Source organism: Planococcus citri, chromosome 3 (genome assembly GCF_950023065.1).
Source record: "Planococcus citri chromosome 3, ihPlaCitr1.1, whole genome shotgun sequence".
Lineage (NCBI taxonomy): Eukaryota > Metazoa > Arthropoda > Insecta > Hemiptera > Pseudococcidae > Planococcus > Planococcus citri.
The window spans coordinates 6,527,505-6,542,418 of NC_088679.1; the positions used below are offsets into that span (position 1 = coordinate 6,527,505).

General features: G+C 33.0%; 1 protein-coding gene across 1 annotated transcript in view; it reads left to right on the forward strand.

Annotated features, from left to right (window-relative positions):
- The window catches only part of Hil (Hillarin), a 60,507-nt gene that overhangs the window by 30,217 nt on the left and 15,376 nt on the right, over window positions 1–14,914 (forward strand). Inside the window, exons 2-3 of the mRNA XM_065359145.1 lie at window positions 10,941–11,057; window positions 11,143–11,339. Of these exons, the coding sequence (XP_065215217.1) occupies window positions 10,941–11,057; window positions 11,143–11,339 (314 nt within the window). The remainder of the gene's footprint in view (window positions 1–10,940; window positions 11,058–11,142; window positions 11,340–14,914) is intronic.

The following is a 14,914-nucleotide window of genomic DNA, read 5'->3' on the forward strand; positions in this document are numbered from 1 at the left end:
TATATATTTTTTAAAGCGAAAAATACGAGTACATGTGCAGCTAGGTAAGGTACCTCGAAACATATCTACTCGTAGATAACTAATACAGCAACCTGGCAACCTGTTTTTTTTATTTATTTTTAAAGAAGCTTCGCGAGTATAAATCTGAATTATCTAATACATAATTCACATTTTCAACGTGCCATATTTCTCTCACAGCCCCCCCTCCTCCCCCGGCCTCCTTCTCCTCCTCATACGGTGTATCTCACTGTAAACCTCTCCACCGATGATCTCGAGTAAAGAGTACCTGAGAATATTATAGCTACGATTACGAGCATATAACGTACTATGTGCAGAAGGTGAGCAACGAGCAATGTGTAATTGAAAGTCTATCGAGTGAAAACAATAAACCGGTACAACACCCATATACCGCCTATAAATTTAATTATGCGCTAAGAAAGTAAGTAAATCAGTACAAGTGCAGGAAGTATTAGACATCTCTATTAAGCATATGCATGAGAGATACCAGCTATAAGGTACCTACAACAAGTCGCAAGGTTGCACGGATCGGATACAGATACAGTGATACCTAGGTAGATTATTTTACATAGTTTCCATTTCATGATCATGCTCCAGCATTGATCCTTCTTTAGTTCAGTATACAATAGAGTCTTAGCTGGGCGTATGACTGCGTATAGTCTACCTCACGGGATACCTAATGTCGTATTTATGAGAGTAAATATAGGTAAGTATCGGTAATTGCACGATACACGTTTATGAGTATATTATCGGCACCTAGCCTAGCTATAAGCTCATTGAAGCACTTTTTATTACCCGTTGATGTGAATTGCCGCCATCGTATATACGAGGTTAATAGAACTCTTCGTGTTTATAAAGCATGAAGATTTAAGCGAGAGAAGAGTGTTTTCTGAGTCAAGGTTTATTGTGATTTAAAAACAAAATAGCTTAACACGGTAAAAATAAAGGCGTTTATCCCTCATATTGTGCTGTTACAAATTGGTGGTCGTTATGACCATGAAGGGGTCATTGCGGTCACACCCTGGTCAAATCGGCTATAAACTAGCTTTCCTTCGTTTCGTGGTAAGACGTACCTGTGACCAGATTAAAGAGAGAAATCCCATCCCCCCCCCCTTGAATGAGTAAATCAGCTCTTGACTCGAATTTTGAAATTAATATTTACAGGTATTTTTGAGGCACCAAAAAATAATTTTAGAGTTGAAAAAATTTCAATCACCCCCCCCCCCTCCCACTCTTATGCGAAAAAATCGTGTTTTCACGCAAAAAGGACTAGGGGTTGTCAATCTATGGATTTTTTCCGTTTTTTTTTTGCAATGTGTTCTAGCCAAAAATTTCACAGGAACTTTTAAACTGCTAATACTCCAAATCTGAACCTAAGGCAACCTTGAATGTGATGATTCTGAAAAAAAAAATATCGGGTAATGTTGGCACTCATGGGGGCCAAAAGTGGTGCAAGTTTCACGGACCTACAAATTTTAGATCGTCTGATACATAGACTCAAAACTTCAAATGCCCTTCCTGTAAAATTTACGTTTTGGACACTAGGTTGGTTTTCTCGTGACAGATCACAATTGAAGAAAAAGGAGCATGTGTTTGTGAAGAAAAAATGTTCAAAACACGTATTCATCCAAAAATCAGACTGAAAGTCAACTCGTTGTAAAATTGTGAAATATGCAGTGATATTTCAAAAATACACGGAAAATGTTTAAACCTGTTGAAATTATGTAACCTCCTTCTTCCTCCTTCCTCCCCCCCCCCCACCCAAGCATTGAAGTCCCTAGAAACCAGCTAAAAGTTGTAATACAATTTTAGTAAAATTTGCCAAAAATGCATGAAAAAGTGTTTAGTAAAATTTGTCAAAAATATAATATGAAAAAGTATCTATTACGTTTTAAAATGATGTAAAAACACTCAAAAAATGTATCAAAAGTTCTGAAAACTGAATGAAACTTTAATAGAAATTTGCAAAAAAAAATGCATAAAAAGTGATAAATTATGCTAAAGTAATATCAAACACTCGAAAAAGCATTAAAATATCATTTAAAGTTATTAAAAAACGACAAAACAGTAAGATTTGTCAAATACGTCTAAATTGTATGAGAATAATGTGAAAAACACTCAAAAAACCCTTAAAATCACCAAAAACAAAACAACAAATAAAAATGATAAAATTTTAGTAAAATTTTCTTAAAATGCGCAAAAATTTTAAAATGTGACAAAATTGTGTTAATACTTAAAATAGCATTAAAAACACTGAAAATTACCCACACATGAAAAAGTTACAATAAAATTGAGTAAACGTGTTTAAACCGGGTTGAAAATGTTTAGACCAGTTTTAACTTGTTCAACACCTTGTGCAAACCTGTTTGAACTTATTTTATTTAGGTATTTATTTTTATTTTATTTATTGACAGTCGTTATTAACATCACGGTTCAGTTAAACCTATTTAAAACCAGTTTAAACCCGTTAGAACTCCTTTAAAACCGGTTTGAACTAGTTAAAAACACGTTTAAAACTGGTTTAAACCCATTTAAAACCTGTTTAAAACTGGTTTAAACCCATTTAAAACCTGTTTAAAACCGGTTTAAACCCGTTTAAAACCTGTTAAACCCATCACAAACCTGTTTAAACCCGTTGAAAATCTGTTTAAACCTGTTAAAAATCAGTTTAAACCCGTTACAAACCTGTTTAAACCAGTTAAAAACCTGTTTAAAACCGTTTACTTGATATCTTTTTAAACCCATTAATCTGTTCAAACACTAAACTGGCTTAAACCTGTTCAAACACTAAACTGTCATAAACCTGTTCAAACACCAAACTGGCATAAACCTGTTCAAACAATAAACCAGTATAAACCTGTTTAAACCTGTTTGAACATGTTTGAATGTGTTTAAATAAGTACATATTTTGTAATGTGTTTAAAATGTTTTTAAATGTGTTCAAATATTTTTAAAACTGTTTAAAAAATTTTTAAATTGTTCAAATATTTTTAAACCGGTTTTAACGTGTTTAAACGTGTTTGATCCGGTTTGAACGTGTCTGAATTATTTTTGAAAATGTTTGAATGTGTTCAAATATTTTAAACCTGTTTAAACTGGTTTAAATGTGTTTAACCTGGAGTTTGTACGTGTTTTAACCGCGGTTCGAACGTTGAAGTAATAAATTTACTGCAAAATTTGCGAATAATGCACCAAAAAGTGTTAAAATTGTGTTAAAATGAATAAAAAATACTCAAATACCAAAGCATTAAAACACTTAAAACCAGAAAAGAGGAAAAATCAATAAATATTTCAGTAAAATTTGCCTGAAATGTGCAAAAATGCATGAAAAAGAGTTAGAAACTTGATAAAATGATGAAAAAATATTCAAAAAAGCATCAAAATCGGTTTATACACCGACAAACGTAAAAAAATTTTAGCAAATTTGCCAAAAATGAACAAACGTGTGTTGAAAATTAGCGGAAATTAGGATTCCAACCAGATATAAAAAATTTTCAGAAAAATAATGTAAGTAAGTATTTCAAACTTCAAGTTTTTTTTTCAACTTCAGGGCGATCTATCCAGAATTTTTTCTTGAAAAATAGGGTTAAATTAAGAAGAATTCTGACACAGAAATGGGAAATTTTCAAAAAGTGCTTGGGTTTCTTCATCCATTTTTCTTGATTTTTCACATCTTTGAGAGGCTTTTACAATGCAACCTGCATAGCTTGAGGAACTATCAGTTGCGAGTTCTTTCTTGAGAAGTGGATTATTTAAGAAAATGTTCACACAAAAATGGAAATTTTGTGAAAAAATTGAGATTTTATCTTCTTGGATTTTTTTTAAACTGCGGCACAATTTTTCTGAGTCTAAGGAAAACCAAAAAAATGAGGAATCATTTTTTCCTAAAATATAACAATTTCAAAGAACTGGTTTGAAAACTTGAAAGCTGTGATTTCCATTTTAGTATAGTTATAATAATTTTTCGAAAACTACTTTTTCTAAAGATATCTTTAGGTACATATTTGATTTTTTTTTTAGAAAAAGTAGGTAAAGAAAAAAATGCTGGCGAAACAAAATTCTGAAGAGCATAAGAGTGATATTTCCCATTTTTAAAGTGTAATTAACCGTTTTCTATGAGACTTCGTTTTTGATATATTCAAGCGAAAATCAGAAAGCTCAAGAGACCTTTAGCATAATTAAAATGCTACCTCTGGTAAATGTGACTAATATGTGACCACTATAATGTAAAAAAAAATATATACATATTTTCAAGAATTCTCACAATATTTTCAACGTTTTTGACAATAAAATTAGTTACTCTCTGTTTCCGAAGAATTTTAATACACGTATGACCTTTCAGATTTAATAAGGCTACTCTACACAGTGTTTCAAAACTTGGCACGTAACCTTGTCGAAAAAAAAAACTCAATATCACAGCAATTACGAGCATTTACTTATTTCGAAGTCTTCTAGTTCCTTAAAATATCGAGAATAAGAGTGTCATTTGCAACCTTATCTGCACAAAACTGTACAGAAATAATTTTCAAATCGAGGTGAAGTTCACGAATATCACAGTCGGTTTGATTACCTATTTCGAATCGTTCATTAACTGTACTCCCACACACCTGTTGAGTATTGGCCATATACGAGTACGCGAATACCACCTCACCATAATAATTTGTACACAGATTGGGTAAAAATGTCCGAAATATGACATTAACGCTCGTATATATCCGTAGCAATGACACGTTTAAAGATCACCTTGGAGACATCGCGATTCGAACTCGTAATATGTTAGCCATAATGTAGCGTAACTGGAAAAATTTTTCATGCTTTACGTCGAGTATACGTATATGTAGAGAGGTAGTGAGGTAGGTACCTACCTATGTACGAGTATGAAATTTTCAACGCCATAATTACAGGTCTGTGTTCGCGGATCCCAACCATATAGCTGTATATTCGAGCCGCAAAACCTATCGTGGGTGGATTAATATAATTAAATATCGGGTCCAGGTCCACCACACCCGACGAGGCACACCGGGCGCGGGCATGGCACGCCGAACCCGAATCCTTTGGTGAAAATGTGCGGTTTTGTCGCGAAAACTTCATTCAACTCGTGATCCAATGTCACGCATAAAATGGCGTGATTAATTGAAACAATTACATTTTCGTGCGTCCGCGTCCATTATTATATTTAGGTAAATGGATATTCGTGTATATCGAATATCGCACTGGAAATTCGTCCATCAGATCTATACGAATGAGAGAGAGAGAGAGAGAGAGAGAAAGAATTTTAAAAAAGAGAACCAGAATCTTCGAACAATTGAGCATTGTTTACATATGCTACTTTGAATTCATAGCGAATGAAATTATCAGCTATATTATACTTACCTATTGTCGATTTTTATGTAATCGATTGAGAATCGATGGAATGAAAAAAAAAATCATGGTAGGTTCGTCGAAGTTTTGGAAAATCTACGCAGCAGTGTGAGGCGACGTAAGGTTCGGTTTGTAGGACAGAAAGTTTTTCAATTGAAATATTTTTTTAATTAGGTTCATTATAATACGACGAAGCGAAGGAAAAGGCTTCGTTAAAACCATAAACATAATTTTTTCGTTCGCCGCCGTCAAGTCGACAATAATTAAACAAACGTTATTATAAAATCGGATTAATACACGCGTGATTTATTAACGGCCGTGATTATAAGAAAATGTATCATCTAATTAGTTATATGTACGTATAGGTATATTATGTTTACTCTATCTAGAGACAGAGACGTAAGTACGTTTCTGAAGCTGATCTGTTAAGTAAATAATCAAATATATTTGCACCTTGCCGCTTGTCATCGACGACGTTTTGAAGGAAATTTATTACTGGAGGAAAAAGTGAAAATTAACCGTCGTGAATTTCGTGTTATCCAACTAGAGGAATGCGATTGTCGATTTTTAAAATTTTTCCAAGCCCATCTGACAAGAAAACCTTTTAAACTCACTTTCTGATTCGATCGAAACCAATCTAAATCGAATGAGCTTGATTTAAACCCCTCACAACCAAAATTTCAAGTGTTCAAGTTATTTTCAGATTTTTGGTGAATTTTTGAAAATTAAAAAAAATCGAAAAAATTGTTTCAAGGGTGATTTTTAATTTTCTTCGTGAAATTTAAATTTTTGAGCAAAGTAAACCCTGGAATCTTTGGCAATTTTTTAATTTATAAAAAAATTTCAAATCACTCTGAAAGAGTCAAAAATTGCAAAATGGTAATCTAATCACCTGCCTGCATACTTTATTCGTAAAATATTTACCTACACCTTCTTTCTCTCTTTTTAAATGCCATCGCAATTAATGGCCTACATCAAATTAACACGCCAACTATTCCGGCACAATTAAGCACTCAACGAGTATCATTGTATCATGCACCATTAACATTTTATTCTTATATCGTAGTAGATATTCGTCCGCAAGATACGAGTAGGTACTTTAGTTAACTCAACCTGCGATTCGCGTGCAATGAGCAAATTCTGATTTTCCATCTCGTTGAGCCTAAAATTAATATACCTATCTGTTTACTCGAGTTAACTTGATCGTCTCAAAAAGTTAGTCAGGATGTCGTAGAATATTTTTCGAAGCACTATGTCTAGTCTCGTTGTTTGTGTAAGAAATTCATTCAGATGCATCGCCGCTTCGAGTACCTACGCTTACGCATCATATCGAGTGCATCGTTTGGAAACAAATCGAGCATTTTTTTTTTTCATGCATAATTACTAAATCTTAACTATAAAATTGATGATTATTTAGGTGAAATAAATTAGATTCGCTTTACAAAATCGAAATACAATCGAATCTGGCAAAATTGATAAAGTTTGACAAAATAATGAATAATGTACTTTTTTTTTAAGAATATTTCCCAACATTTTTTTAGATATTCAGTTCAAAATTAGACTATCAAAAATCGTAACTTTTGTGAGAAAAAAAAATCAAAATTTTAATAACTTATGCTGAGCACACCTACGGTATAAAACATTTTGAAAAATGGTGATTTTGCTCATAGAAATGAATGATTTTCAAATAATATGGGTATCTATAAATAAGGGTATTTCTGGAATTTTTCGGGTTAATTTTTCTATTCTTGAAAGAGGAAATATCCTTCTTGGTTCCAGCGAAACGAGTGCAAAAGGTTTAGAAAATGTATTAGTAAAAGGCAGGTCTTTTTTGTCACTTGTTTTTTGGGAGCATGCTAATTCTCGGAAGTTGTGAGTCCATAATTTTTTGTATCCTTTCCCCTCCCCAAACACCTAAAAAGAATTGATTTTTGCCTTATCTGTTTAAAAGGTTCTATTTTCGTTCCAAAATTGCCAAACTTACTCATAACGTTCAGTTTATTTTTTGGCAAAGTCATAAGGTGTTAATTTTTTAAAAAGTTGTCAAGAAACGTTGATTTTTAGCAAAATAGTCCGAAAGTGACCATTTTTGGCACAATTGACAAAAAGTGTCAACTTTTTCAAAATTGTCAAAAATCGTGCATTTTTGGTAAAATTGCGAAAAAGCCTCAATTGTTGGTTAAGCTATCAAAAAGTGTCAATTTTTGGCCAAATATTCAAGAAATTTCCATTTTTGGCACAGTCATCCAAAAATGCCCATTATTTATCAAAATCGTCGAACAGTCTCGTTCTTGCCTAGATTGCCCAATAATATCCTCTTTTTGTCAAAATTGTGAAAAAATTCCCATTTATCGACAAAATTGCCAGAGAGTGTGTCGAAAAAAGGTAGGTGTTTTTTCGTCAAAGTTCTCAGGAACTAGTTTTTTAATAAAATAGTCAAATGGTTGTAATTTTTGCCAACTTTTCCAAGTTTGGGCTGTTTTTACCTAAATGTTCTGAAAGTAGAGTTGTCAAAAAGTCTCAATTTTTAGCAGAGTTGTCAAAAAGTGTCAATTTTTGGCAGAATTGTCAAAAAGTGTCAATCTTTTGGCAGAATTGTCAAAAAGTGTCAATTTTTTGGCAGAGTTGTCAAAAAGTGTCAATTTTTGGCAGAATTGTCAAAAAGTGTCAATTTTTTGGCAGAATTGTAAAAAAGTGTCAATTTTTGGTAGAGTTGTCAAAAAGTGTTGATTTTGGATAGAATTGTCGAAAAGTGTCAATTTTTTGGTAGAATTGTCAAAAAGTGTCAATTGTGGCAGAGTAGTCAAAAAGTGTCAATTTTTAGAGCGATTGTCAAAAAGTGTCAATTTTTGGTAAAATTGTCAAGAAGTGGCAATTTTTGGTAGAGTTGTCAAAAAGTGTCAATTTTTTGGGAGAATTGTCAAAAAGTGTCAATTTTTTGGCAGAATTGTAAAAAAGTGTCAACTTTTGGTAGAGTTGTCAAAAAGTGTCAATTTTTGACAGAATTGTCGAAAAGTGTCAATTTTTTGGTAGAATTGTCAAAAAGTGTCAATTGTGGCACAGTTGTCAAAAAGTGTCGATTTTTAGAGCGATTGTCAAAAAGTGGCAATTTTTGGTAAAATTGTCAAGAAGTGGCAATTTTTGGTAGAGTTGTCAAAAAGTATCAATTTTTTGGCAGAGTTGTCAAAAAGTTTCAATTTTTTGGCAGAGTTGTCAAAAAGTTTCAATTTTTTGGCAGAGTTGTCAAAAAGTTTCAATTTTTTGGCAGAATTGTCAAAAAGTGTCAATTTTTTGGCAGAATTGTAAAAAAAGTGTCAACTTTTGGTAGAGTTGTCAAAAAGTTTCAATTTTTGACAGAATTGTCGAAAAGTGTCAATTTTTTGGTAGAATTGTCAAAAAGTGTCAATTTTTTGGCAGAATTGTAAAAAAAGTGTCAACTTTTGGTAGAGTTGTCAAAAAGTTTCAATTTTTGACAGAATTGTCGAAAAGTGTCAATTTTTTGGTAGAATTGTCAAAAAGTGTCAATTGTGGCACAGTTGTCAAAAAGTGTCAATTTTTAGAGCGATTGTCAAATAGTGTCAATATTTTGGCAGAATTGTCAAAAAGTGTCAATTTTTAGCAGAGTTGTCAAAATTGTCAATTTTTGGTAAAATTGTCAAGAAGTGGCAATTTTTGGTAAAGTTGTCAAAAAGTGTCAATTTTTAGCAGAGTTGTCAAAAAGTGTCAATTTTTGGTAAAATTGTCAAGAAGTGGCAATTTTTGGTACAATTGTCAAGAAGTTTCCATTTTTTCAGTAAATCTATCAAAAAGGCCCATTTGTTACCAAAAGTGTCAAACAATCAGTGTCTTACTCAAAAATCTGTTTTCTCAGAACTGTCAAAAAATTCCCATTTTTTCGCCAAAATTGTCAGGATGTAGTTTCTTGATAAAATAGTCAAATGGCTGTAATTTTTGCCAAAATTGCTAAGAAATTTATGCTTTTTTGCCCAAACGCCCGTTTAAAAATTTGCCAAACAAAAAACCTGTTCTCAAAATTGTTTAAAAGCTTCTTTCTTTGTTAAATTTCATTTTCCCCTCCAAATTCTTATATTTTTTTCCATTTTTATGGCAATTTTTAGATATTTAGTCAATTTTCAGTAATTTGATCAGATACCTAACTTGTAAGATTTTGCTCAGATTTTGTAATTTTTAATCAAGTTTGTCGTATATAAAAAATTTTCTGACATTTTAACCAAATTTATGCAACTTTTGTCAAAATTTGATAAATTTTACAGAAAATTTCATCAATTTTTGTTTTTTTGAAGTTTTTTCTCATGTTTTATGCTAAGTTTTTATTCCTTTTTGAAGAAATTCCACAAATTTTTGACAAAAATAGTAACATAACCCGTGAAATTATCAAAGAAATAATTCGAAAGTTACCATTAAAGGAATTTCAGTAATAATAATAAATAAAGTCATTAACTCAGAAAATGTAGAATATCTTGACGCGATGGGATTTTTTCATGATCGGTGCAAAAAAGTCTATAAAAATCATCCATCAAAGTTGAATCTGAAACCATAACGAAATCTTATTAAAAATTTGAGTGAAAATTTGGTCATTCAAAAGTCATTAAAAGGTCATTTTTTTCTTTTTTGATTTAGTGGACAGTTAGACACCTTGCCTGTTTACGTTCATATTAAAAAAAAATAAAAATAAAAAAGAAATACAGGAGTTTTTGGATTGAGTTGGTACTTTTTTTCAAAATTTTGAGTAAGATGCCCAAAAATATTTCAATTTTTGTTAATTTTTCCCTTCATACTTTGAGCAATTGAATTTACACTTTTCATTTCATGCCTCAATCCAACTCTTATTTCATCTCAACTCACCATCAATTATTCTGCCAACCAACATTTTTTCCAATTCCTATCTATCGATGACTCACAAATCCAACTTTCGTCAAAAGTATTCGCACTGTTACGTCTTCTGCGACCAAGGCAAGGCACACATCCTATAAGTAATCTAAGCAAAAAGTAATTTCAAATCAAAAGTCCGCCACGTTGTTGGGAAACACCTAATGACGTCACCATTTAGGGAATTCACTTGCTTTCACTCGGTCAACTACGTACGTACCTATGTATTTAATACTCGATAGTTTTTAGTCTTACAGCCATCCATCGCCATCCTCGCCGCAAACAACGTACCTAGCTATTAATTGAAGTCATCAATCTCACGTGTAAACGAGTCGTTTCGTACCCATGTATTAAAGGTACATAGTTATACTCGTACCTTAAGGTGTGGGTAAAAATACGCAGCAAGCACGCGTACCTAAATCGTAAAAATTTATTGCCAAGTTTATCAATGCTCGAGTCTGAAAATAATGGGATTGGTTTCGAATCCTTGGATCGACCAGATCGTTCAGATTTCACAAAATACTACACCTACCTATCTATAATGAAAATATGTATACCTTTATACCTACCTATCTTTTAAGTATTCTAGGTCTATAATGCCATTTTTCACTTTATATAAATTTGTAAAATATGGCGTCTTTTAATCGGTATGGTGTATTTTTTGATTACAGGATAAAGATGAGCAAACCAGGTTAGAAATGAAACATCGCAAAGAAGAAGATGATTTGTACAGAAAATTCGCCAAACAAAGAGAAGAGCAAGATAAACGAATAAAAGAGGAGATCAGGGTAATTTAGCTATATTTCCAGCCTGATCGCTGTTGTCGTTGTCGCCTAGATAGAGGAGTCTAACTACTAGTTATTTCTTTCGTAGGATGAATGGGAAAAAGAACTGGAAAGGTTGACTAACCGATTCGAGAAAGAATTACAAATGAAACGTAAACGACCCGAGGAGCAGAAGGTGTTAACGTTGAGACTGAAACAGGAACAAGAAGAATTAGAAAAAAATATGACACTTCGAAGAGATAAAAAGAAAGAATCAATAACGAAAAAACTGTTGGAGCATGAAAGGTAGGTAAATTGGAGTAATTAACGGCGAACGACGATTGCCTCTCGCGCTTCGTATCTTTCATTATACGATGAGTACAACACAATGCGTATTACCTATTTATCTCCGGTCGCGTCCGCGTCCTCCGCGTCCGCCGCCTCGAAAGTCGACAATTGAAAAGCTCTAGATGAATAATTATTAGACTGCGTCGTAATACACTTGGTACACTCGACACTCGTAGTACAAGCTGTGAGCAGAGCAGAGCATCGCATCGCAGTTCAACAACGTATTAAGAATGGAAATTAATGCGTACCGGGCAATTATACGTATTAAATATTAAATCGAGATTATTGTAATTATTTCGTAGGCGGACTTCACCTAATTCTTAATGAGTGCGTTTTCGCGGCTCGAAAATTCACTTAAACTCGATGACCTTAATGTTACGTGCGGTTTCGTTTTTCTTCTGAAAATTTTTCTCCATTTCTTCGACTCGTACCCACTCGTATATAGTAGCAAAGGGCAGGAGCAGAAGCGGGGAGAAAGAATAGTACACGTGAAGTTGCAATTAAACGGTGGCTTCTTCGGTGATCTTCTCGTGACCTGTTTGTTAGTCTACGAGTATGCCTATGCAGAGCATTCGCAGGCGCTGGTGCCTGGTGCTGGCATATTTTATAAGTATATTTCGTAACTTGTAGTGGGGGTCCAAGTCAGACTGTCGTTTCAAAATCGCAAGAGTGGAACCGAAAAGTAATACCTAAAACTTTCGTGATACTATATTCCCTCGAAAGGGGACCATTTCCCGACCCTGAAACAACCATCACATTTTCAAGATAGAATATTGTAAAACCGATTCAGGGGTTCCAAATGTTGTGAAAATTAAGAACCATCGTTGTCTCTGTTTTGACCATCAAATTCTGACCAAAAGGGGTATGGGGGGACTGATTGTGGTATCAAATGACTTATATTTTGGATCACTCTCGAAATATCTACTCGCGACCATTCTTCTTTTGGGTTACCGTCCATTTCCCCGAATCTATCAACTCGAAAACCAAAATTCCGTCTGCCGAACACCCGAAAAATATTTTCCCGAATTCGTATGCCCGAACATCATTTCCCCGAATGACAAAAGTTTGACAAAATATCTAAAAATTTCCATTAAGTACAAAAGACGTATCAAAAATTTTGAAAATTTTTCGTACATTTTAAGAGTAAGATTTTTTGATTTTTTGGATCATTAATAATTGATTGAACTGACGACGTTACCCTCTTCCTCCACCCCATCACAATATCTTGTTTCTCTGGTAGATTTATCGAATTTAAAAAAAAATTGAGTTAGAGAAAGACCATGTTCTTGGGTTTTATCACGCTCTCTCTTTTTTTATCTATCAAATTCATTAAAAACTTTAATAATTTTCAAATTTGAACGCATTTTTTCAATTTTTCGGATCGTTTATAACTTATGATGAAGAACGCACATCTCCTTCACTTCACCCCATCATTCTAAATTATCAATTTTTATCATACTCCTTCCCCCACCCCTCCTGAATATGATGCATTCAAAAGAGGATTTCTTGTTTGAAAATTGCTAGGACTTTTTTTCTCTAATATGGGACAGTTTTTGAATTTTTTTCAAAATTTTTCGACTCTGATCAAAATTAATCTTGGCGTGGATAGAAAAGATGGAAAAAAATCGCCATTTTCCATGACAGAGAAAAAGATTATAATCCACTAAAGATTTTACCGTATTCGGGATTTTTAATTTCGAGTATTTATAATTCGGGATTTTTTTAGCCAAATAGTGAAACTTTTTGGAATTTTTTCGAATTTAGCAAGATCTCAACAGTTGAGTAAAAGAGAAAATTTTTGTTAATTTTTGGGAAAAATTGAAAAGGTCCCCCTTTTTAGTGTTTTTTCTACATTAAAATGTTTTGCTCTCGTAATTGTAACTTTTTTCATTGCTTTTCAATTACTTTTTACTTTTTTGAACGTTTGTGGTTACTGAAGTTCATTTTTTCAAAACAAAATTCCAATTTTTTCAAATGAAATTGCGATTTTTAAAAGTTGAATATCTGTTGTCAGGGAGTCCGCATAAGGATCTATTCCACCCCCTCCCCCGGTAGATCTTCCGGACAACTTTTTTCTTAAAGGTGGAGTCCTAAGGAACATTTCTAGCCCTCCCCCCTCCCAAAAAGGTGACCATACTTACAAAATGGCGGCCATTTTGATTGACACGTCAGCCAAAATTGCAGATTTTCTGTTCCAACTCAGGACTTGCACGAAATTTTTTAAACCGTACAAAGGTAGATCGAAATATCAGGCAAAAATTCATTACCTGTCAAATTTTCAAGTGCTAAAGTGCCTTTTTTGATTTTTGGTGAATTTTTGAAAATCAAATTTAGACCAAAAATGAGGGGGAAAATCAAAATTTTACCAAATTGACCGAGAAAGCTGAAATTAGGGATATACCCAATTTTCGACATGCCAAAGCGATTGGAAACTGTTTCAAACCGTTTTGAGCAGTTCTTGAGCCTCCAGTAGATTTTCAAAACTCGAAATTCCCACAAAATTTCATCCAATGGAGTTGGAAACCGAAATTCATTCTGCAAAACTAATGAATTTCGGGCTACGCTTACGTTAACTTGTTTTTCTTTTACAAAATGAAGAAGTTCTATGTTTGAGACTTCTAAAAAATGAAAAATGAAAACGAAAATATTTTAAAAGTCATAAGCCTTTTTAATTGGCAAAATTGGTATTTTTTTTCTTATATGTATCAGTCGGCAAATTTTTGGTTGACCTCCTTTACCTCCCCCAAAGAGAGTGCTTGGTTTCGTCCCTGTATACCTATCCCCATTTTTAAAGAAAAAATTTCCCTCCATTTCTCACAAAATTTGATAAAATTGGCATAACATGTTGAAACATGGTTTGTACATTTCTCCTTAACACTCAAATGGAATGATGATGATTAGGTACAAACCGTTCAAAATTTTCAGTTTTTGAAAACAAAAGAAACAAAAAAAAACGCTGTAGGTAAGTAAGTAGAGTGAAGATGAAATTCAGCACCTGTAAAAACTCAGATTTGCCATCTTTGCGACTCTTTCAATCAATTTAGACATTTATTTTCAAAATCTTTTATTGTCGATGTCGGTTCAAATTCTCTAAACTTGCTTTAGGTAGTTTAGGAAAAAGAAATTGAAAAATTCGATAATTTTATATTTGAACCATTACAAAAAAATTTTGAACCACTTTTTTTTGAAAAATGGAAAATTTGAAAATTTTTTGAAGGTACCAGAACCGCTCGAAATCATCTCAAATTGACTCGAGAAAATCAGTACACGAACGACGAATATTTTTCAATTTTTTTTCCTACAAATTTTAGAAATTTGAATTGAAATTATGTACCTATTCTAATTTGTCAAATTGATATTGAATGAAAGTTTTTTTTTTTTTGGAAAAACCAGACGCTCAAAGCAAAAAGAGTGCACAACCTTGACAACTAGATCATTCTCTACATCCCTCCTCCGCAATAGAGAGCGAACCTTGGGCTCTATATCAGCTATTTCATTGAACTTTTTTTATGTTTGAAAGAAGAATTTAGGAA